Here is a 23,539-nt window from a genome sequence, read left to right on the forward strand (position 1 = left end):
ATGGCAACACAAGTGAAGAAACCATTCATAGTTATCCTTTTGGCAGTGAAAAATGTTGGGTGCCTCCTGCTTTCTTTGGAAGCTTTTAAAAAGTTGAAATGTGATTTAGAAGCCCCGGGATCAAACACCTGTTTTTAAAGTAGTTTAGCTGTCTTTGCATATTTACTTAATCTGTAAGATCCAGCTAGGAGTTTCCTAGCTCTTGGGAATTGACAAGGCTTTACTGTTAAAAGCATCTGAATTTTTATTGCTCTTTTATTTTCTTCCCCTCCAGGCAAGAGGAGCAGACATCCCTGAGATTTCAGGAGAACTACCATTGCGGACATGTGGCAGCACAGCTAGCATGAAAGTGAAGAATGTGAAAAAGTAAGCTGCTTTGTCTCATCATTGTCATTTTTGTAGCTTCTGGGCTCTCGGGGGTTGAGTCCAAGGTACCAGTCAATTTGTTACTTTTATGTGCTTAAAAACAAACAAATTAGTGTTATCCAAAGGCAACAGGAAATAGGTTCGTATTAGCTGAGAGCCCACCCACACTTTCAGTGCTTCTTAACTTGTTACAGCTGAAAACTAGGAAAGAACAACAGACGATTATGCACTTCCTCTGCCTTCTCCACAATTCCTTCAAATAATATTTTATTACCAGCTGTTTTGGAGTAATAATGACTGAACTGAATCCAACAATATGACCTGATGCTGCCAGTCTCTAACCTTTGGGCCTTAGGGTCATGCACTCCCTTCCTCTCCCTAGTACTTTCTCTTAAGTGTCATTAACCATGGCTAATGGTTACATCTCCACAAACTTTAGTTACAACTGCTTGTCTGCTTTTGTTTCTGTGTACTCAGCCCTCTAGACTGAAGGTTCATATGGAGCAATAAACTAATTATGATATTGTCAAATGATACATAACACTAAACTATGGTTAGCATAAAGTATGGTTTGCCTCTTCCATTCTGGTTTCTGACCAGATTGCAGCAGCAAACCCGATTTATATTTCAGGCATCAAAATAGGCCACAGATAAGCATTCTTTAATCTGTGTGGTATGACATGTTGTCTAAAATAAGCTTAAAATACTATTCTTACGTGTAAGAATGAAGTGGGTCTATAACATTAATTCAGAAAAAAGATTTGCCTTTACTAACAGAAGTTTGGGGGGGGGGGTATTTCTTCCAAGTTCCATGCTAACTATATCTTTGATTGTCCTCCTTTCCATTGTTTTGTTCACTTGTTCCTCTGTTTTTCCTGACTAAAGCAGAATGCAGGTCCGTATAATCTGTTAGCTGGATTTGTGCTTGACCCTTCTTTAGCTATAATGTTGATTTACGGTTCAGAGGGCTGTCCAACATAGATGGATTTATTCAGAACACCCATCTATCATCTGCTGATTCTCATAGAAAAGCTGATGACCCTATTTTCTAGTAGGGAGAAGCCAGATGCTAAATCTCATTTCCCTCTTAAATTCCCATGGGAAGAGTGAGTGGTGATCACAATCTTCTTGTTTCACAACCAGAATATTTGCACTAGGAGGTAAAACCAGCTTCAGCACCTGCTTAAATATAGTCTCATTACACCAGAAAATTTATGCAGTTGGGATGCTTGAAAGGCACTTAGGATGCATAAGATTTTAACTAGACAAATTATTTAAAAAAATCTCTTACCCCCTGCCGCCCCCCCCCCCCCAGATCTACCAACCCTGGACTGATGGGCTGTGATTCCTTTCACAGGTAAAATTCTGGTTTCATTTGTTCTGATGGTGTAAGGGCACCCATGCTGCTTGACTACCCCCTCTCCCATGGCATTCGAGGATGAACACCTTGTCCCTGCTGCATCTTCCCTTTAGGCACTGGTATTCAGTGGGTTGGAATGCACTGTCCTGTTAAAAGCCTGGGACAGATGAAACTTAACCGTTTGCGTTCCTTGTAGTTTTCTTTTCCTCACTGCTTCCTTGTGTCACATTGACAGCACTCCCTGTTCTGTTTTACTTGGCATTATTAGGTATCCTAATAATACTTTTGGTATAACCTGTATCTAACTAAGGCACTGAACTTTAATTGCTGTGATGTTCCACATCTCATCTGTTACTTGTGTTTCAGGTTATCCTTTACCAAGGGCCACTTTCCAAAGATGGCAGAATGTGCACACTTCCATTATGAAAATGTAGACTTCGGCAATATACAGGTGAGTTTTCTGCCAATGGCATTTCTCTGTTAAGCTGACCTTAGTTAACTACATGCAGTTTGGCAAGCTCTATTATAAAACATGTTATTATTAGTGAATGTTCTAGGGATGCGGGTGGCGCTGTGGGTTAAACCACAGAGCCTAGATCTTGCTGATCAGAAGGTTGGCGGTTCGAATCCCCACAGGCTATGAACCTTGTCTACGCCGACCCACTTACATCTTCTGACTGTTTTGCAACCTCCCTCCAACCTTCCTGCCTCTGTTTTGTGCATTTAGCATTCTCCCATTCTTCTTTGGATTGGGGCAGTCCTGTTTTGAATCCTTATTGCTTCCACATATTTCAGTGAGTGTGATCTTCTTTTTCCTAGTAATAATGGGGTGAGTGTGTGACTACTGGACTCTGCAGCACATTTAAAGTGCCCTTGTGTTTCTAATTGAAATCAGTCCTGTCATCTTTTTGAATTAAGTGTCTACTGTTAAATGTAACTCAGGAATGTGCAACAAATAATCTTGAGGTTTTTTTTTATTCTACTCTCATTAAAGGTGACATGAATACTGAATCTTTCCACTGCATTAAACATACATTTCCACAGTATAGCTATTATTGAAAGTGTTAAAATTGTGTATCCTGACTGATTAAATGGCTTGTATAAGGGAGTTGATTCACAGCCTTAAGAAATAAAACCAGTCTTCTGAATATTATCTGGTATTTCTGATAATGGATTTTTAATTGTGATCTTGCTCCTTGTTTAACAGCTTTTAAATACTTTCCTAGCTTTTAATAAACATAGCTTAAATAGGTCTTTGGCTAAAAACTTTTTTAAATTCCCAATTACTCATTGTTCCTAATATTGCTAAAGCTAAACCAACCAATGAAGCTGAATCTAGATCAGGCTGGTCCCATGCGTGGTCCAAGGTCCACATGTGGCCCCGAAGACCCTTTTGGGCTTCCCTCAGCAGCATTTAATGCCTGCCTCCCAAGTCCTTGCACTGCCTTTGCAAAGCTGGGTAAGTGAGGCTCTGGGAAGGAGGTGTTAGGGTTCTGACAGGGTCCTAGAGTCCTCCTTCCCCCTTCTCAAAGCCTAGTTAGCACTTTCCCAGTTTGGGGAAGGTGGTGGGAGGGTTCTAGGATAACACTAGGGCCCTGCTGGAGCCTCGTGCTTGCTTTCCAAAGTCTGGCGCCTTGCTTAACTGACTTTGGGAAGACAGCACGAGGCTGAAAGGATTTGCTGTAACTGCCAATCAGTTGAACAGTAGTTACAGCAAATCCTTTTGAAATCTGTTCCCAGGTGTGATTTATATTCAAACTGCACCTGTGAATGTGCTCCCCCACCCCTGCGACTGGCAGTCCAAATTACACCTGCCAATGGAAAACTTCAGTGGGCCTTACTCTCACTTCCAATCAGCTGATCAAAGGTGCTTGTTTTCCGCACCAGTCAGTTGATTGGCACTGAGAGCAAGCCCTGTGGACTGCCCTGAGGAGTTTCCCATGCAGCCGATCCCAGAGGACAGTGCCAAACAGCAGATATGTGTTCAGTGAGCCCCACTTGCCACAGAACAATCAGGAATGCACTTTTAAGTTCCCAATTGTTCCTTTGAAGCCAGGTCTTTAGATGTCCCACACCTGACATCACATATGGCATCAAGTGTAGGGCAAGTGAGGGTTAGGGTTTGGGAAAACAGCCTCTATTGGGCCTAATTAAGTTCATGGGCTGGAGGTCCCCCACCACTAGTTTAGCATGACATCTGAGCATAGCCAATTACATTGTTTCAGTGTTACTTTTAAATGTGGGTTGAAAATGGAAATTGTTTTATTAACTGATGGAGGGGAAAAGGCTACAGTAGAACCTCTACTTACGACCAACTCCACTCACGGACGTTCCAAGTTGCGACCACGGCTGTCAGTTGCGACCGCGGCTGTCAGGGAACTGCCCTCAGCCCCGCGGGAAGTGTATTCGATGTATAGAGAGCCCTGATACCTCCTCAGCAGCGATACCTCTCCAAGCGGGCAGAGCGACTCCTCCTCCGGCAGCTTGGGGAGGTTGCTGGGAGCCCTAGCGCGTTCCGCGACATTCGCTCAGAGGGGAGCACGCCTCTTCCATCACCCCAGTTGCGCAGGGGGGGGGGTCAAAAGCAGACAGGGGAGAAGGCACCTGGGTATGCCGAAATTCCTTTGTTGGGGTCATAGCTGGAAACCGGCACTCCCGGATTCTGCTAGCGACTGATACAGTCATGTTTTTCAGCTCTCTGCTTTGTAAATAACTTAGCACAATAAAACTGTTAAAAGACAGTTCGGACTCATGCCTGCTTACTCGTGAGCAACCCAAGGCACATCTGATAGCGGCAAACCCGGAAGTAAACACCGGGGTTGCTGTGATTCGCGCCTGGGCAGAAGCGGCTTCTGCTGTTTGCACATGCGCAGAAGCGGCTGCTGCCATCTGTGCATGTGCAGAAGCGGCCTGCGCAAGCACACAACGCACCTCCAGAAGCAACCAGATTCTACTTACGGACAGACCTCCAGAACGGATTCTGTCCGTGAGTAGATGTTCCACTGTATTTGTGTGTTTGCATGATTACTTACATTTGGGGTGCAACATCTGAATTTGAAGCAAGTCGGTAGGACTGAAATTACTTTTACAGACATGAATTCTTAGATATTTTACATGTTTACAATTTATCACTAACAAAATATATAATGAAATATATAATGAAATATATAATGAAATATAGGGGACCCAAACAAAAAGAAGGGTATAGGTTAAATAATTTCTGCTCTTTCTTCTAAAATCAGGAATGATAACATTTGATGGATTTGGGCATTTTGTGGACTGCCCTGAGATTCTGTTGGATGAAGGGCAGCCTAGAAAAAAAGCATATGAATGAATGAATACATAAAAATATTTTCCAGAAAATCAGACAATATGGTTCCTCCCCCACTCTGTTTGACATTCAAGTCTTGGTTTGCAACTGAAGGTATTTAAACTGGCCTCAGCAAATCAAGCTTTAAAATGTTGTTTCCATCAATAAAGTCACGAAGCATATGTATTCTATTTCAGTTTAATATTCTGAATTGAAAAGCTCTTTATTCATGAAAAAATTACTGAACTTTCAGTAAGACTGCTGTGGGATTAAAAATTAGTTAGCTCTGCAGATCACAAAATTTACTGGAATACCATCCCTTCAGAAATAGGATGTGCTTTGCTGCTGTCAAGAGCAAGAATTCCACCAGTGTATTGAGAGAGTAAATTATATTTATTATTGCATTAATCTTTCAAGACTGAGCTAGTGGATTTTACAGTGTGTGCTGAAAGGTCATTCTTCAAATGATAAACTTAAGTTTGCTCTATTGTTGAGTGTTTGTGTCATGGACTGGATGGACACAGGAGGAGTGGTGGGCAAAACTGGCTGGAGAACACCCAAGGGAAGAAGGCTCAGAGCCTAAGGGGTGATGGTGGGACAATGATGGGTGGTCAAAGGGAGAAGAGGGAGAAGACTGGGAAGAGGAGGTATCAGAAGCTGAAAGGGTAACAGGGCTTAGAAAGGAGAGTCTGTGCAGAGAGAAGCCTGTGGCAGAGAGAAGCCAAGAATTGGAGCAGAAGCCGGAGAACAGGGAGACCAAGAGACATGGGTGTCTCCCTCTCCTGTTGCGACAAGCTCCCCTCCCCCCTGACTCCCAGAACCAGGAAAGGAATGAAATGGGCGAAGCAAATACAGGTTCCACACAGGTACAGTCTCCCGATTGCTTGCAGCTCCTCTCCTCCTGGGCAGCCTCCTGAGCACATTACAGTCTTGAGGCTACCATTGCATGGACTACAGTGGTCAGGCTATTCCTATTCAGGAATGGCTGTAGTTGGTGAACCAAACAAAAGGCAATTTTAGCCACTGAGGCTACCTGGGCATTCAGATTGCTCAAAAAGCAGGAGTAAAGATTGCACTCCCCCAGTCCTGGCCTCTATCCGATACACTATTTGATATATAGAAACAGTGTGATGCAGTAGACAAGAGTATTCAACAGACTGGAGATGGGCCTTATACAATTCCCCACTCAAGCCTAGAAACTGTTCATGATTATAACCAGTTTTCTGTTCTAACATTAAGATGACAAGAAAAGCTGTCAAAATTTGAAATAAAGAGAAATGGTTAGACTCTGAATTCTAACACAATAACAGGAAATCTGGAATACCTCTGGCATACCTTCAAAAATGTCATTTTGGATTTACAGTATTCTAAGCAGTTGGTTCTATCCAGTTATGCTGTATGATCAGACTGACAGTGTCTAAATCCAACCATTTCTTGGGTACTCCAAACAGTTTTAGAACTCTCACTGTTATGTGTTTCACTGCAGGGAAACATTATATCAATACTAACTGAAATCTACTGATCAGATTATCAACAGTGTGTATCACAGCAAGGAACCAAGTATCTAATTCACATACTGACCGTCTCCAACCCTACTTAGCCTGCAACATCTGACAGTATCATAGTGCAAGGTTGAGAAGGGCTGTGAATCCACTTATGGAGAAGACTAATTATCAGATCTGGCTGTAGGAAAATGGCTATTGCTTTTTGCCCTCTCTGGGCTAGAATTTTAATTATGGGTAATTAATATTTGAAACATGTATTTATTTGTAGCAAAAAAAGTGAGGCTTCACAATTTTCATATACCAATTCCTTACCAATACCCGTCTCTACAGGAGCTATTTTAAAAACAAACTAACAAACACCAAATTCATTGCATTTTTAAATACATAAACACAAACTAAACAAACATAAAGGTATAACAACATCCCTGGGGAGGCAATACTAAATCTCATATAATATATTCCATCTTAATAAGAATACATATGTGAGGTGGCAGAAATGAGCAAAGGTATCTATAAAAGGAAGGTAACATCTGAAGTAAAAAGCACCATCATGAGTTCTTCACATCACTTTTAGTTCAGATTTCTGCATTGCAGTGGGTTGGATTAGATGACCCTCATGGTCCCTTCTAAATCTACAGTTCTATGATTTTATGATTTCAGTTTTTTTATTTATTTAAAAGAATGTTTGTAACACTTTGCATTTTGCAGAAAATACCAAAGCAGCTCACATTATAAAACATAGAATAGTCAATAAAAACAGTGGCTTGTATCCAATGTCAGTGCTACTTCTCATTAAAATTAATGAACAAGAGTTACTTAACTCCATTATTTTCAATAGGTGGAGTAGAACTTAGCTGGATACAACTCAGTGTACTGAAAACTACACCTTTACAGCAGAACCAACAACAGCTGATCCAGAAGGTTACCTATTTTCCTTTCGCATTTGCAAAATGGTTATTGGCTTCTATGAACTGCTTAACTGTGGTGTGGAAGGACTATTCCCAAGCCGAGTTCTTAGTTCATTAATTGTGGTCAGCTGGGAGCCAGCATAGAAAGAACAATTTTGGACCCATTCTGCAAAATGGGTCATTATAACTTAGAGCACATTTAAAAAGTGTTACAAAATCTAGAAGCAGAAAAACAGAACAAAATATTGGCTGAAAAATTGAGAAGTTTGGAAAATAAATTCTGCATCAAAACAGTACTGAGCTGAAGTAAAGGCTTTTCTGGCATTGCTAATACCAATAATACACACATACAATGGGCAGTGCCAGGGATTCTGTGAATAATGAAATGGATTTTTTTTTTGTATAGCAATGCAAATACAACCTCAAATCTGTTCCAATGGCCTGTTTTTATGCGGGTACAGATTCTTGCTTTCATACTCAGACTATACTGCCTGAAGGGCTAATTTGTGTCAACTGAGAGATCACATGTGTGAATATTCATTTTTACTCCTACGCCTGAGAGCACAGACAGAAGAAACAAAATGGTCCAGAACTGATCTTGGCACAATGCTATTTGCATTCCATTTCAATACATGCTTTAATAAATATTATCAGTAGTAGGGCTGAAAGCTCATTTGATTAATCAGTCTATTTAGAACTTTAATCACAGATTAAGAGTGCACATCGGTTAGTTGGTAATACAGAGTCCTTTAATGCTCCAAGTAATGCCTTTGCTTGAGTAAAACAATGGCACCTCTCTGGCAAAGGCAGCTTTGCAACACACATACTATCTCCGTCTTTGTAGGAAATGTATTCAGTACTGCTGACACTGGGAACAAAGCTACATATAGCTTGCAACTCTGCCATGTGATAAGAGGCTAGAGTGGTTTTATACACAAACACAACATAAGACTACCACTACAACAACTTCTGAATTCTTTAACTGCTACCACAATGCTCATTGTTATGACAGGTGTGGGTGGGTGGAGAAAGGTCTGTAATATTGAGGGACTCCAGCTAAACTTACTCCATGGTAATCTCAGTATCTGGTGTCAAAGGTGCTGTGCCATCTCAACTATACTCTCCATTGCTTCACATTTTCTTCCTTGCAGAAGTTAATGTGAGCCAGTGGGAACTATGCAAGCAGCTGCTATCCGTGTGGTCCTACCTACCCAGGTTTTGTTTTTTGGCCAGAATACAATATGAAGGCTGGGGACTCTCTCTCTCTCTCTCTCTCTCTCTCTCTCTCTCTCTCTCTCTCTCTCTCTCTCTCTCTCTCTCTCTCTGTGTGTGTATCACGTGAAAACATCAAAGATGAAGCTCATGTTAGTTTCCAGAGATACAAATTCTGAATGTTTACAGTACACTGAAGTATATACAGGGCTGAATATTGTTATACAAGTTTTCATTCCAAAAAGTAATAAACAGATGCAGTCTTGGTATAAATATACTGGTTTGTGAATTATAATAGCACAGATTTTTTTTAAAGAGGTGTGAGAGAAGGTTTTTATTTTTTTATTAAGTTCTGCATTTCAGGGACCAATTTTGTTATGAGGCTGATCTCCCTTAGCCTAACAGCAATAAAAGTGGAGTTGTTGGTATTCTCCAGGGACCCTCAGGCAAAGTGTTGACACTGCTTTATATGTTTCACTTGACCTAAATTCTCTCATTCTTGTGAATGAAGTTAGAGTTTCTTTTGTAAAGAACCTCATATTGATCATGCCTCCTGGCACCCAACACACAAAGCTCCATTGCATGAATTTGTCTAGGCTAATTTCTCCAAAAATGAAATGCAACAGGCTTCTTTTGATTATTTTTTGAGGACCCACTGTTAAGGACTAATCTGGCTGTTCTGAAAATGTGAAAAACTGCTTTTCCCAGGCTGATTTCTTAAGAGGAGGCTCAGAATTCAAGATGATAGCCAAGTCAGTGTCTTGAGCTAGTGCTTTCTGTTTCTTTGGCTGTATTGTAACTTGAGAGAAACAATCAACAACTGAGATGGCGTTAATACCTACAAAATCATTAGAATTTATTCTGAAAGTCTCCCACGACTCATTAAATCAATATTGTAGCCCATATAGTGCCATTGAAACACATTAAAATTTCAAAGTCTTCTGTAAAATGTCTGGCTTATATGACATTTGGCATTCTAAAGCACATAGCTTTGTTTACTTGCATGACTTTTTGGGCCTTTTAATGAAATATAGCCTAGACTAAACGCAAGAAAACAAAGGAGTTGAAATCCCCATTATGTATTGAAAACTAAAGAGGCATGAGTAGTAAAAGCCTGAAGCATGTGTAACCTGTAATGAGTTTTCAGCTAAATAAACTGGTCTGTTTCTGCAAAAGGTACAGTTCTCTGAACGAATGGTTGACAAGGAGACATAATTCCTTTCTTGCTTCACCTACCTTTATTTTCGTAGTTTTGAACAGATGTGGGCCTGGAAAGATGAGAATGTGATGTTAAAACACACAATATCACATTATAGGGGAAAATGTGCTTTTATTCATATCTTCATATCTGTTAAGCTTAGTGATAGACTGCTGGAAAACGGAACAGTTGTGTAACTCAGGAGAGAGACTCACTGTTGAAGCAGAAAGTGGCTGAAAAAATGAGGAAATCCATACTTGATATTGCAGGAAAAGAACAGTAGAACTAGGCTGTTTAATTTCATGGACCTTATCCGTCTTGCATGCTTACAAACTGAAATCCCTCTTCATTTTCTCACATGGACATTTTCTGTCCTTCTAGTGCCCTTATTACCCAAAATGCTCTCAGCTTGACTGATTTTAAGTGGAATTCATTTTAAGTGGCATTTTTAGAGGAAGTCATTGTTGTGCTGTTAGAAATTTTCTGTCTGTTCCAGAAGCTTTCTAGATGGAACAGTCCTCTCTCTCATATGCTGTTCTGGGGGTTTTGCTGATGCCTCCAATCTTTTTTTTGGGGGGGGGGCACATGGCGTGAAGTGCACAAGTCAAAGCCCTTGCACAGGGCTTCTGCTGATGGAGTTCATTAAGATGAGATTGCCCTATGTTGTTTTGCAGGTATTACATATTTATAGCAATTAATGTGATCATATGGTAATCACACAATGTTCTAAATTGCTGAGAAAGCCATGATATCTGGAAGTTGTATCTGTCTATCTCAAGAGACAATGGAGATGCCTCTGGGGATGAAGTCAAACTTGTGTTAGCAGCATCAAAGTGACCTCCTCAGAGCTCAGGCCTGGGCAGTGTGTATAGAGGTCCTAGGCTGCCCAGACAACAGGACCTCCATCCTGGCCTTGCTGATGTGAAAAGGAAAGCTGATTTTCAAAGGAAAGCAGGAAATTCGCTTGGTGCCAGCTGGGCTGCAGGAGTTGTCAGAACGAGGTGTACAAGTCGCCATCCAACCATCTTCTCTGGATTTGTGTAGAGTTTAATCCTTAGCCTTTTGTTCTCCTGAAGATATGCTGCAAGGCAGCAGAGACTTAGGGCCAGAGTTTCCTTCTCCTAGTTGGGCTACCTTCCCAGGTTGACAAGCCCCAATTACCCCCACTTCCTTCTACAGCATGTGCAGAAACCACCTTGTTGACTGTTGGACCCACTATCATTCTTGTTCATTTGATCTGCCAGAGTCCGTCTTCGTATGAAGGGGAAGTCCCTAATTCACTGTTGGTTTGATGCTCATCGGCTACCCTCAGTTGGTTTAGCCGGCCAGTCAAAGCCATTTCCATGGGTGTGGCCACTGTTGCATTCTGACAGCTTCTAAGAGCCACAGGTGAGAGCTGAGTGCAGGGTGGAGTACCAAATGTGGACAAACTACCCCAGAAGGAGCGTGGCAAGTCCCCGCCCCCCAAGGTACTACCCCTCCCCTAATACCTCATACACCCCAGGCTACTTTCTCACAAAATGAATGATGTGAATAGTTCCTGCATATTTTGCCTTGTATCCCTGATGCCAGAAGGGTTAGAGACTTGCTTTTTAAGCAAGGAAGCTGGGAATCCAGGCCAGCTAATGACGCAAATAGAAGCTGAATGGGTGGGCAGTGCAGCAGCCCCACCATTGTCTAAATCATGTTGTGGCATGGAAAAAAGTTCCTTTCTTTTTTACATGACAAATAGCTAGTATCTAATAGCAGATGCACATTATCAATTTTTGTTACATTTTTTATTATCAATTTTGCCCTGCTCAGGTATAGCTGAGAAAATACATTGATGTATGATTCTCATGTTGCAAGAGTAGCAAACACTATTTTTTGTAGTACACTGCCACCTAGTGTTTAGTGCCACAAAAATGTCCAATAGAAAAAAATTGCAGGTAGCAAAAAAGCAAACAGTGCTTATTCCTTAGGAGTAACTGAAATGTTCCAGAATAGCAAGGAAGCATTTGTGTGCCCCAAAACTCTTATTCAGGTTAGGTGGCCCATAAAAATGGTGTGCAGGGGTAGAAGAGTGAGGGAATGTCACAAGGCATGTTTTTTTTTTTTTTAATAAATATAATCAAACCTGAACCCAAAGTGCTGGTTGTAACAGTTTTAATATAGAATCACAGGATATCTCCTGTATACTTATCTCAGTTTTATCTAATTAAGGTTCTAAATAAATTTCAGGTTGCATCAGCGGAGTACTGTGACGGAAGCATGAATGTTCTCCACTTGAAAATTTAAAGCCAGCTGCCCCCAGCTTTAGATCTTAAGCAAACACACCAACGGTCCTTATTAAGATCAGAGCAATTCTCTGTTGTGTTGTATTCACTGTTGTATCTGGGAATTTGAGGATTGTGCGTGATAGAGAGAGAGATGCTTTTGCAGCTGTGTGTGCCCATATAACAATGCTAAGCTGCAGATTTTTAAAACACTTGTCTACAACACTTTATCTCTTTACCTCCTGAGGGCTAAAATTTTATTCATTTAAAATTACTCCTGAAACATGGTCTAACATGATGGCAGCTCTCAAAAACCAACTGCAACTTACCGAGAAGGTGAGGTGTGAGGCTTGGGGAGCATGAGGTGTGAGGCACTCTTACTGATGCTATTCTAGCTGTGAGTTCTCTTCCCTGAAATACTGTTCTCCAAGCTGGCACCTTCCAAATTTTGGACTACAGCTCATCAGCCCCAGCAAGCATGTGAAGGATGGTGGATGTTGCTGCCTGAGTACAAGCTGTTGGAATGTGGGGAAGAGAGCTGATTTGTCTGATGACGGAAATGTATCTGCCAACCAAAAAAGGCTCACAGAGAATAATTTGGTATACGTTTACCTTTTCAAACTTGGCTGACGAAGGTTAAAGAGACCGAAACAGGGCCCTGTCCTGGTTTTGGATTATTGTGGACCCCACCTTGCTTTAAAATACTTTTTATCAAACACTGCATTGACATTTTGCATCAAAAGACTTTAATGGAACTGGAACCTAAACCATTTGATTACATTTGAAAATTTTCAGTTTGTGAAAACTATTTAAAGATAAAGTTTGTCCTCTTGATCAGACATATACTCTTGAAAATTGCATCGTTACATAAATTGTATGGTTGTATGTTTCTCATTTTCTGTGTTTACTGTTGAGTTGTGAATAGGGATTATTCTCATTCTTGAATGGTAATTGTTGGCCTGAGTTCTTTGTTTGCTTTCTAATTATGTGTATACTAACAAGAACTCCAATTTACTTCATTGCTTTGGTACCCACATCTGTTTCTGGCAGAATGAGAAGGTTGTTGTATTCTGTGGTTCTGGTGCCTGCAGGCCTAAGATGGCTGGGAGCAATGGGCAAGCAGGGGGAAGCCACTTTGAAAAATGGGTTAAAAAGCAGGGCATACATTTCATAAAACAAAGGTAGGCAGGCAAGTGCTCCACCTGTATTTTCTAGCCAGTATTGACTGTTGGAAGGTTTGATGGCATGTGTTCTATAATAATGTAATATGTAAATTTGTTGTTTTAAATTTACTGTGGGTTTCTAGTTCCAAAATACACAGTAGGAAAGACTAAGATTGGAAAGATTGCTCCTTGTTTTCTTTTTACACTGATGAGTTGCAACATACAAGTTAGAAGTTCCCAGCTGTCTTCTTTTGTTATCATACAGATGCTCCTTCTTTTTGGTTTGTACTTCAGAAATTCATTTAGATCCATTTTTGGCTAATTATATCCCTCTTAACTCTCAAGGCTGATTCTATTTGTGATCCTGACGTTGTCTCTGCTTACTGTGCAGCCCTTGGGTTTGATTTTGGAGGCTTATGGAATTCTGCCGGTGCAGCTTGAAGAACTGGTTTCCATGGTGATGAGAGAAGTAATTGACCTAAAGGAGACTCAAGAAAGTGCTTGCATGGATTCTGCTAGACCCTAGTGATGGAGGACTGCTGTCACTCTTAAGTGGGAGCCAATAGCCTGTTGGTTAGTTTGCTGGAAAGAGCTTTGGGAGCCTATTAAGCCTAAGAACTGCAGCTTATTTGGCAGTGGGAAGCAAAGCTAATGACCCCCAAGCTGACCATTTTACAGATCACTGCCAAAGGAATAGCCTCCTAACCTGTATACTGTACTTCTGGCAAAAGAAACGCTAGAGCTGAATTTCTCCCTCTGTGTGCTTATGGAGAGATTGGGGTGGATGGGAAGCATTACCTGTAAAACAGCCGTAGGACATCACATGAACATCATTATCATGGTGATCAGCCAGGCAGGCCTCCTCTTTAATTCTACATTTTGTTTTGTGTTCATCATGTCTGCTCACCTGCATTTATTTTCCTCTATCTCAAGTCTTACGTTCTGGTCATTATTTGTTATTTTGCTACCCAGCACAGGGACCGTAATGTATTGGGGGAGTGCAAAGAGTTGGTGTTGATCCTGCATCATGGACATATTCACATGGAGGTCCCATTCATTTGAACCTCCACGTAGTACATGTGGCCAGAGAAATTTGCATACTTTCACCAGCTAAAAAAGTTTAGTTTGGAGGCTTCAGTTTCTTCATCCATCTGCATGGCTGCAGTAAGTTCTGACACCATCACTGCCACATATAAACCCTGCTTTTCAGTCAGATGACTTTCCAAAACAGATTGTAATTGTGATCATTCAAGATGATACAAGGTGGAGGGGTACTAGGGTGTGTATGGTGTTTTTTCCTGCCTCCTGGAGTTGGTGGCAAGGTTTTTAAAACAGAGGAGAATTTCAAAAGCAGATTCGTCCAGCTGAGGTGAATTGGAAATCTGAAAAGTGCAAAAACATTCATGGGAGGAGAGGGAACATATCCTGCTCTTTTGGCAATGAAACTGCTGCAGCACATTGTGGAAAAGAGCATATAGAAGAGCATTTGAGTTCAGGCATTGTCTATCTCCATGTGTTCTCCCAGACTCTTTAAAATAGCTGTACCCATTATGGTTATTGCTTTTAGATCTTCCTGCTAAATTATTCCTTTTGCTGTTTTTAAATTTCTTTTAGGTACTCTGTCTGTGTTGGTTTTAACATGCTTTACTTATTTATAAGGGATGCGGGTGGCGCTGTGGTCTCAACCACTGAGCCTAGGGCTTGCCAATCGGAAGGTCGGCGGTTTGACTCCCCGCAACGGGGTGAGCTCCTGTTGCTCGGTCCCTGCTCCTGCCAACCTAGCAGTTCGAAAGCACACCAAAGTGCAAGTAAATAAACAGGTACCGCTCCGGAAGGAAGGTAAATGGTATTTCTGTGCACTGTTCTGGTTTTGCCAGAAGCGGCTTAGTCATGCTGGCCACATGACCTTGAAAAACTGTCTGCGGACAAACGGCTCCCTTGGCCAGTAAAGCAAGATGAGCACCGCAACCCCAGAGTCTTTCGAGACTGGACTTAACTGTCAGGGGTCCTTTACCTTTACCTTTACTTATTTATAATTGCTTTTAGTGTTTAAATCTTTTGAACTTGATTGTATTCTGTATTTTTAAAAGTTGGTGATCTATCCAGAGAATTTGGTTAGATGGGCATTATGCAAGTGCAATAAATACCAAGAAAGAAAGAAAGAAAGAAAGAAAGAAAGAAAGAAAGAAAGAAAGAAAGATGTGGTTTGTTGTCCTACTCACGCTAGGACAGGATTTAGCACATGTTGTAGCACTCTTGCTGACAATAAGGCATAGTTTGTGTCCTCCTGTATTGTCTGAGCATAGCCATTGTGTGAAACCTACTCATCTCTAAAATTAAATGAGATTCCAGTCCCAGAAGTAAGATTTTTATTAAATGGACAGATTGATCATAGTTTTGTCTCATCAGAAGTTAGTCTGACTGAGTTCACTGGGACTTATTCATAGGGGAACCTTCATAAGATTGTAGCTTCAGGCTACCGAGAGATCAGCTTTTCATATTTTGAAAAAATGAATTCTACCCTAATTTGATACAGTTTTATTTTTAAGGAAAAACTGCTTCTAGTAAAACCCACCACCAAGTGTGTGTATATAGGAGTTTGTTGTGACTCTGTGCAGGAAAAAAGAACAGTTAATTATAGAAAGCAATAGCTCTACTAGGTTGTTTGAACTCTGAAAGTGGGAGGAACAGGGACTTTTCCCCACCGCTCTGAGGTTTTATTCTGAAATATTCTGGTTAGATTTGATGTGGCTAAAGTTAGGTTTGGTGCTGAAATGGCAGTTCTGAGTCATGCTAGTTTTGCAGGGAATAAAGGAATTTGCAATTAGAAGAGTAGCATAAAATATTTCAGAGTCTGAAGACATGTACAGTTACTGTTTTTAGATGTTGGGACAATTGCCTGTATAATACAGATTTATGAAGGTGAATCCTACGTGCAGCATTCGAAACTCCCATTGTTCGAGGCACATTTTGCGACAGAGAATTTCATTTGCGGAAGTAGTTTCTGAGTTCAGGGCACAGTACTGCACCTAAGATTTCAGATTAAAACTGCAGAGTGGAAGAAAAGGAGGATCTTTTTCTGCCTCCCCACTTGCAGCTACTCTCTGAAGACTGGAGAAGAAACCCTCTTAAGAATATCAGGGGGGTGGGCAGGGGAAGAACTAGATCATGTGGAAAATGAACATAATATTTTAGCTGCAGTTCATTCATTTCAGCTTTGTCTTCTTGTTATAAAAAAAATGCACCTATACATTCCATTGTCGTGCCTATAATTTAGGTTTAAGGTGCCATTTAGCTCCTAGCTTTTATATCTCAGTTTCTAACACTGCCCATGTGTGCACCTGTATATGGAAATAATGTTCATCTTGTGATGAAAGTCACTGAATGTATCTGCTAACTGTTCAGAAATGATAAAACTATGTGAGTAGACTTCTGTAAATCACAATATTGTTTGGTTTTGAGCTCATTTTGCCATCCGCAACTGTATGGGATAACATTCTCTGATGATGCATAAGATAGAAGCATGATTTCATTGGAGTAAATTCTTGCAAAGACGGCATGGTAACCTAGCAACCACTTCAGGGCTGATTTAACTCTTTTGGGGGTATTGACACTGAACTTCTGCTTACAGTTTCCTGATCAAGGGAAGTAATAGTCCCTTTCTTTTCTGTCTTGCTCAGACCACACCTAGAGTACAATGTCCAATTCTGGGCACCACAGTTTAAGAAGGAGGTTGCACATGTGTGCAGCAGAGGGTGATCAAGATGATCAAGGGTCCAGAAACCAAGCCTAATGAGGAATAATTGAGGGAATTGGGTTTATTTACCCTGATAAAGAGGAGACTTGAAATAGCTAAGGGGTTGTCGCATTGAAGATGCAGCAAGCTTGTTTTCTCCTGCTCCAAAAGCAAGGATCTGAAGCAATGGATTCAAGTTACAAGAAAGGAAATGCCAGCTAAACATCAGGAAGAACCTTCTGACAGTGGAACAGACTCCCACAAGAGGTGGTGGACTCTCCTTTCTTGGAAGTTTTTAAGCAGAGGTTGGATGGCCATCTGTCATGTATGATCTAGTTGAGATTCTTGCATTGCATGCAGGGGGTTGGACTAGATGACCCTCAGGATCCCTTCTGACCCCATAATTCTATGATTCTGTGAAATCACATTTTGATTTCCTTAGAAAAAAGACTTGATTCTAGTAATAGGGAGGAGGAAGACACCCCCCCCTTTCCTTTTAGTAATGTTTGTTGAATTCTTGTTTTAGCTTGCGGATTTTTTATTGTGAGGTTATGAAAGAAGAGCAGTTAGCTGCATAGTTTTGTTACCTTTTGGGGGAGCTGAGACATAATAGTCAAAGTAAACATCCTGGTGCTGCTACCATGTGAAAGAAAATAGTTGGAAAAAAGCTTATTTACTTTTCCTGATGAAAACCAGCAAGCGGGACTTAGCAATAGTAATCAGTATTCCTGTGTAATACAGTGGACAGAGCACCAGAATTCAGATTCACTTGTACCCTTGCTCCAGTCACTATATCTCAGGCCAACCTATTTTGTAGGGTGATTGTGAGTGTAAAATAGGATAAACCCATATAAGGCATAGTTATCTATTATTTTATAACCGTCAGATAAGACCACTGCAATGTGGCATATATAAGGTGGTTGTGTGTTCTGCTTTATAGAGGACAGACCCCTTATTTGAAGGGCTTTCTGGTTCAAATCTTAATTTAAAGATCTCTAAGAAAGGAGAGCAGTGGCTTTGAAGCTGCCCATTGGCAGTTTACATACAGGCAGCTATCTTGGGCTGAGCATGGTTGTTTTTGACGATGCACACATGCATGCATGAATATGCCAAGCATATGCAAGGCTTTATTTCTCAAAATATTTAGTAGGCCCTAAAATGAAATGGAGGTGTTGGACAACAAACTGAGACCATTTTAAGGAAAATATGCTGTCAATTTTGAAACTATACTGGCACTTGGTCCTTTTTCAAGCAACATTCAAGGTTTGGGTGCTTGTTTTTTAAAAGCCCTATATGACTTGCAACTTAAGTTCCTGAGGGACTTCTTTTCTCCAGCAAACTTGCCTGTCTACTGAGTTCCTTTTTTGGAGGCCCTTCTCTGCATGCCTCACCCACTAAAGCTCTATGGGTGGAGATCGGGTAGAACAGAGGTAGCCAATGTGGTGCCCTCTCGATGTTGTTAGACTCCTAACTCCCATCAGCCCCTGCCAGCATAGCCAGTGTTCAGGAATGATGGGAGTTGGAGTCCAGCAACTTCTGGAGGGCACCACAATGGCTACCAATGTGGCAAAGCATTGTGTGACACTCTGTTTTCGAAATGCTCTCCCTAGCGAGGCTTGCCTGACATCCTCTCTTGACATGTTCAGTAATCAGCAAACATCTTCTTGCCGTTCCCTTTTGAAATGTAATGTGAACTGGTTTATTAATTAACTGTTCTGAAAATAAAATTCTGAAAGGTGGGGTTGAGTAGATAAGTCTCCCTGTGTTTCTTGCAGAAAGCATAAGATAACATCTATGATCTTACTACTATTAGATGTAAGGACCTTTTTTAGTGGTGGTGCACCCATTTCTGTGACTTGCACCTCAGTGAAATTAGTTTGCAGTCAAGTCTGGTATATTTTTGGTGAGAACATTTTAATGTTCTGAGACTTCTTAGATCTGATTAATGCAATTCGATGCTGATTTCTGTTGTATGCTTGTTTGTTTTATTGATGTAGATTCAAATTTCTCCAGAAGGGCATTCTAAAATCCTCCTTGATTGAAGTATGGAATAGAAATACTTTTTGAAATCGTTAATTGTAGTCCTAATGATTACAATTACATAACTGCTGATGACATATATTCCGTCAAATTAAAGGTCTAATTCAGCCCTTGATGGGAAATAAACATTTGATTTTTAAAATGATGCCCTGGCTTGCATGCTGAATGATGTTACAGCTGTGGATTTTCCCAATTTTCCTCTTCCTAATTTTTCCTTCCCAGCATTTTATGTTAATCTAATTATGTGATCCTACCAAATCTTTTCTATGAACTGACACTGCAGTCTTAGCGCATTTGAGTAATGCTGTGCACGGACCTGTTTCTGGCAGCAATTTGTATTTCAACAGCAGAAAAACTTGCCCTTCACATTTTATTAGTTTCTCTTCCAGAAATCTCTGAAGCATGCAGCAGCAGTGCTTGATTTTTGGATAGATGTTAAGAAGCTGAATATTGGCCTGAATTGCACTCTCTCCAGCACTTATGACTTCAAGGGGATTTCACTGGTTTGTAAGATCAGGCAGAGTAAAATCAGTAGAAAAGCAGCAGGAATTGGAAACCAAACGGAGTGAGATGGTGCTTTATTGCAGACATCTGATGGCAACTCCCTGTCACTTTTTTGCCTTCTTAGTTGTAGCAGCCAGAACACTATCCTTGCATGCATTCCCTCCCTTCGTTGTTTCTCTTGGCACTTGTTAACCTCCCTGCTTCGTCTTGTGGGACCTTTCCAGAGAGAGAGAGAGAGAGAGAGAGAGAGAGAGAGAGAGAAAGAGAGAGAGAGAGAGAGAGAGAGAACGAAAGGAACAGCACTGATTTCTCTACAGCACAAATTGAGCATGAAATGGGCAGTGTGGAAAAGGCTAACAGGGCTACCGAGAGAGATTTCTGTCCCTATTCATAGGCACATTCATCCACAGGAACATTAGAATCAGGAAGAGGGGCGACCAAGCAGAATGCGAGGATTTTAATTTGATTTTTGCTACGCTGGCATTTCCGTGTCTCAGAGCTGATGCCTGGAAGGTTTTTTCAATTAGCTGCTGGGAAACTAAGGACAGCCTTGGAACTCTTAGGCCTTGGATACGGATTCCAGCCATGGAAAGAATCGATCATTTGTAGCAAGAGTAAGTGTAGTCTATATGGGCAGGGGCTGCTCTTAAAGGATCTTTCAAAGAAAATTGCAGTATGTAAGGGCTTAACTGCACAAACAGCTGGGGGAAGCATTTTGAGAGTGGCAACATTTAAATGTGGTTGTTAAGTAAATGTTTGCATTTTATTAACCTCTATATCTGCAGTTTTGAAATGTAACCGCACAATGTTTTACAATGAAGCCTTTTTAGGCTGCAAAACTGAGGGATGTAATAAAATAATGTCTTTGTTTTATCCACTTTTAAGATTAACCTCTTGATAGTAATATGCACTGATTTCACCAATGTATTAAACTAAGTTATAATAAAATATGAAGTAATTTAACAAAAGAATTTCAGCACTTCATACACCCTCAAATACTGTTTTTAATATTCATTCTTATATTGCAAAGAAATAAGAGCAGTTGGGTTTTTTAAATATAAATTTAGAATTTGTAACAAATTTAATTTGCAGTAGTGTTGATAACTGCATGTACCTACATTTGACATTATGAGTTTCATTCCAATAACTTCTACTCAGAAGTAGGCCTGTTTAAATTAATGGATCTACATTAGTCACCTGTCTTAATTTCAGTGAGTCTACTCTGAGCATGACTAGTATATGTGATGTACTAGCCTTGATCCTGACTCCCATATATATGTGAAAGTGCTGTTACTGGTTATGGCAGTGAAAATGTACATACACACACACACACACACACACACACACACACACACACGGTATGTGCTAGAAGCAGGACTGAAGGACACCTTGATGCATGTCTTCCATTGAAAATTAGTTTGTAAAGATCCTGATGCATGGTAGATTGTGCTCTAATGAAGTGAATTTATTAAAGAGTGAAAATGCGTGCTGGTACCATCTCTTAGTAGCAGACCTACTTCTTTCTGTGGGTCTTCCTGGTACCTCTTAGAAGGTTCATTGTATAAATCATGAGGATTTGAAGGCTAAATGTTTGACAGCATAGAGGTTATTGCACATATTATATCTCTGAGTAGTTATTAAAACCATCTCCAGAAATGCTCTGCAGAGCAACACAGTGATGAAAAGCTCACTTCTTTGATTCTATTGTGCTCTAAACCTTTTCTAATATCTTGTCTAACTTTTCCTGTTGTCTTTCCTTAATGGAACTTACATTCACTATCGTTAATAAATTTTATGAAAAGTTATGCCTTAGATATGTTTCAGTAGTAATTAAGTTTTAACTGCCCACTGTCACCTCTTGCCCTGTTTCTTTGAGCTGTTTTTCACACAACTTTTAAGACTGCTTTTCCAGTACAAACTTAGATATGTATACATTTCTACACAGGAGAAAGAAATATGGTGAAAATAGGAGTGTGATGTGCTATAGTCATGATGTCAACAGGTGAAGCTCGTGTCTATAAAACCACAGGAGAACGCTTCCTGGGTTTCAAGAAATATGCTGCTTCTGATGTTTGCTGCTGTTTCCAAACTCTGCAAATAGTAATTTGTCCAAGCCACAGTCTTTTAACAACCCATGATACTGATATTCTGGCTTGTTAAGCTGTGATTTGAACAAACCACTATTTGCAAACAAAGCAACCAAACATAGTTTGCTCCTTAGTGCAAAAGAAACTTTTAACTCAGAAGGGCCATAGTTTAGTGGTAGGGCACATGCTTCTCATGTAAAAGATCCTCGGTTTAGTCTGGCATCTCCAGGTAGGACTGGAAAGAGATGTTGCAAGTAAGTGTTGGAACAACCAAACTAGGTGGAACAATATTCTGATTTGGTAAAAGGCAGCTCCCTACTTCCCTGAACCTCATTCCTTCATGAGTTTAATGCTGGCTTATGTGTTATAATAAACACCCATGGTTTCTGCCTGAACTGGACCTCTGAATCCAGATAAAAGAGTGCCCAAAATCTGCTCAACTGAGAGAGATTCATACAGTGATAGCACAAGATTTGATTGGAGAGAAGAGATTACTGTATATTCTGGCATATAAGACTTTTTAATCAAGGAAAATCTTATCAAAAGTCAGGGGTCGTCTTATACACCAGGTGGAGAATCTGCGGTCGAGTATATCTGAAACTATATTTTAACTGGAAAAGTTGGGGGTCGTCTTATACGCCCAGTCGTCTTATACACCGGAAAATACGGTATTTCAAATTGTCGCCATTGCTTGCTTATATATGCAGCACTGAAAATGTTCTTGCTTAATTGTCCTGGAGACCTTGATGAGTGTTCATTCTCCTTTCATCCTCTTTTTGTTGGTTTTTGGTTGCTTGCTGCTTATGCCACTACCACTCATTCACAAGCAACGCGTTGAATTCCGGAACAAATGTACGCATGCTATCCCAAAAATGCATTGTAAACAAGTCTGAGATTCATGAGCTTTCTGGATGGTTGTCACGGTCCAGTCTACGGGTGAACGAAGTCCCAGCAGAGGACGTCGGGACCGGGGGCAAGATGGCGAGGTGGGAGCAGGAATGTGAGTCCAGAAACCAGGTGTCTGAGGGTCAGGAAGCAGAAAGTCATAAAGTCAAAGGTTCAGGGGTCGAGGAGCAAGGAGTCCAGAAGCCGAGGGTCAAGAAGCAAGGAGTCCAGAAGCCAAGGTCTGGGGATCAGGAAGCAGGAGGCAGGAATCAGGAGGCCAGACGCAGCAAGGCAGGAAGTGTGTTGCTGTGGCAAAGAGCCAAGGGAAAATGCTGACCTTATATCCCTTCCCGGCTCTTGCCACCAGGTGCAGTGAGTTACCAAGCAGCCTCACCTGTGCAGCCACACCTTCCCTCTCCAGAACAAGCTTATGAAGGCCCCAGTCCTTCGAAGCCGTGCTGGTCACGGGGCCTGGCTCCTGCACACACTCCTGACAATGGTAAAGCACTTTAAGGCTGTAAGATTATGAACATGTTTGCTTGGATGGCACTTTTGCAACGGAAGGGATTTTATTCCATGGAGATAGGTTTACAACTGAAGTATAAACAATGGAATAAATAGCTTTAGAAAACTGAATAAAATCAGTTGAATCATTATAGAGCTCTTTGAACAAAATTCTGTATATAAGTGCTTTCATATCTGATCTATTTCATGCTTTATTCATTCCATATTGCCTTGAATAACAGAATTGCAATGCAGTCCCATGCAGGACTGCCTGCTCAGAAAGAGGCACCGCTGTTGTGTTTGTAAGGTATTTTCAGGTATTTGTGTGTGTGTAAGACTGCAGCCTTAGTTTTTCTTTGGCACTTCACTGCTTTCTTTGTTTTGATCAGAACATCTGATATTAGATATTATGTCAATCTTAGGAAAGCACATTGCTCTACTACAGCCGCAGTTCATTTAGTATTGTCAGCAATTGGACAATTTTTCATGTACAGAAATTAGTCGCT

General features: G+C 40.8%; 1 protein-coding gene across 6 annotated transcripts in view; it reads left to right on the forward strand.

The window, feature by feature from the left end:
* ARHGAP32 (Rho GTPase activating protein 32) overlaps positions 1–23,539 on the forward strand; it is a 143,827-nt gene that overhangs the window by 35,974 nt on the left and 84,314 nt on the right. For 4 of the 6 annotated variants that reach the window (XM_033171638.1, XM_033171635.1, XM_033171637.1 and 1 more), the window contains exons 3-5: positions 275–366; positions 1,682–1,723; positions 2,093–2,177. In XM_033171638.1, coding sequence (XP_033027529.1) covers positions 275–366; positions 1,682–1,723; positions 2,093–2,177 — 219 coding nt within the window. The remainder of the gene's footprint in view (positions 1–274; positions 367–1,681; positions 1,724–2,092; positions 2,178–23,539) is intronic. The other 2 variants (XM_033171636.1, XM_033171640.1) reach the window with 1 other exon arrangement.

This window comes from Lacerta agilis, chromosome 15 (assembly GCF_009819535.1).
Source record: "Lacerta agilis isolate rLacAgi1 chromosome 15, rLacAgi1.pri, whole genome shotgun sequence".
Classification (NCBI taxonomy): domain Eukaryota; kingdom Metazoa; phylum Chordata; class Lepidosauria; order Squamata; family Lacertidae; genus Lacerta; species Lacerta agilis.